General features: G+C 62.3%; 1 protein-coding gene across 1 annotated transcript in view; it reads right to left on the bottom strand.

The window, feature by feature from the left end:
• Positions 1-968, bottom strand: part of LOC102042271 (HECT, UBA and WWE domain containing E3 ubiquitin protein ligase 1) — a gene marked incomplete at its 3' end in the record, with an annotated part of 17,610 nt that overhangs the window by 3,099 nt on the left and 13,543 nt on the right. The window contains exon 22 of the mRNA XM_031065669.1: positions 205-436. Coding sequence (XP_030921529.1) covers positions 205-436 — 232 coding nt within the window. The remainder of the gene's footprint in view (positions 1-204; positions 437-968) is intronic.

Raw genomic sequence — 968 nt, 5'->3', positions numbered from 1 at the left:
ACCCGTTTTTCCCTCCCCAAACCCCATTTTCCCCCCCAAACGCCATTTTTCCACCCCCAAACCCCATTTTTCCCCCCCAAACCCCATTTTCCCTCCCCAAATCCCATTTTCCCTCCCCAAACCCCATTTTCCCTCCCCAAACCCCATTTTTCCCTCCCCAAACCCCATTTCCCCCTCGCCAAACTCGGTTTTCCCCCCGCTCACCTTCTGGGTGACCACGAGGAAGCGCAGGGCGCTGAAGGGGGGGTGTCCGTGCGGGGGGGCCTTGGCAGGCAGCGCGTGGGGCGACTCCAGCACCGTGCTGGGGTTCACCATCTTCTCCACCAGCATCAGCCACGCGTCCAGGAACTCGCCGGTGCCGTCCGGCAGGTCAGGGTGCTCCAGACCTTCCCCCACCGGCACCTTGCCCCCCATGGACAGCGCCCAGTTAAAGGTCCTGGGGGGAGAAAAGGGATTTGGGGTGCTGGGAAGGACCCCGAGGTCATGGGAGCATCCCCCCACCCACAGGAAGGGAATTGGAGGGGTCAGTGTCCAGGGGCAGGGGCAGTGTCCATGGGCAGTGTCCTTGGTCAGGGTCAGTGTCCTGGGGGGTGCCAGGCTCAGTGTCAGTGTCCAGGGGCACTGGTCAGTGTCCGTGCTCAATGTCCAGTGTCCAAGAGTATTAGTCAGTGTCCAGTCAGTGTCCATGGTCAATGTCCACGGTCAGTGTCCAGTGTCTGGTCAGTGTCCGTGCCCAGTGTCCAGTGTCCAGTCAGAGCCCACGGTCAGTGTCCAGTATCCGTGGTCAATGTGCAGTCAGTGTCCAGTGTCCGGTCAGTCCGTGGTCAGTGTCCAGTGTCCGTGGTCAGTGTCCAGTGTCCGGTCAGTGCGTGGTCAGTGTCCAGTGTCCGTGGTCAGTGCGCGGTCAGTGTCCAGTGTCCGTGGTCAGTGTCCAGTGTCCGGTCAGCGGGGGGGGAGGGGCGCGGGGC

Source organism: Geospiza fortis, unplaced genomic scaffold, assembly GCF_000277835.1.
Source record: "Geospiza fortis unplaced genomic scaffold, GeoFor_1.0 scaffold4834, whole genome shotgun sequence".
NCBI classification, from domain to species: domain Eukaryota; kingdom Metazoa; phylum Chordata; class Aves; order Passeriformes; family Thraupidae; genus Geospiza; species Geospiza fortis.
The sequence above is the reverse complement of the archived record's forward strand: the minus strand, read 5'-3'. Positions and strand labels throughout refer to the sequence as shown.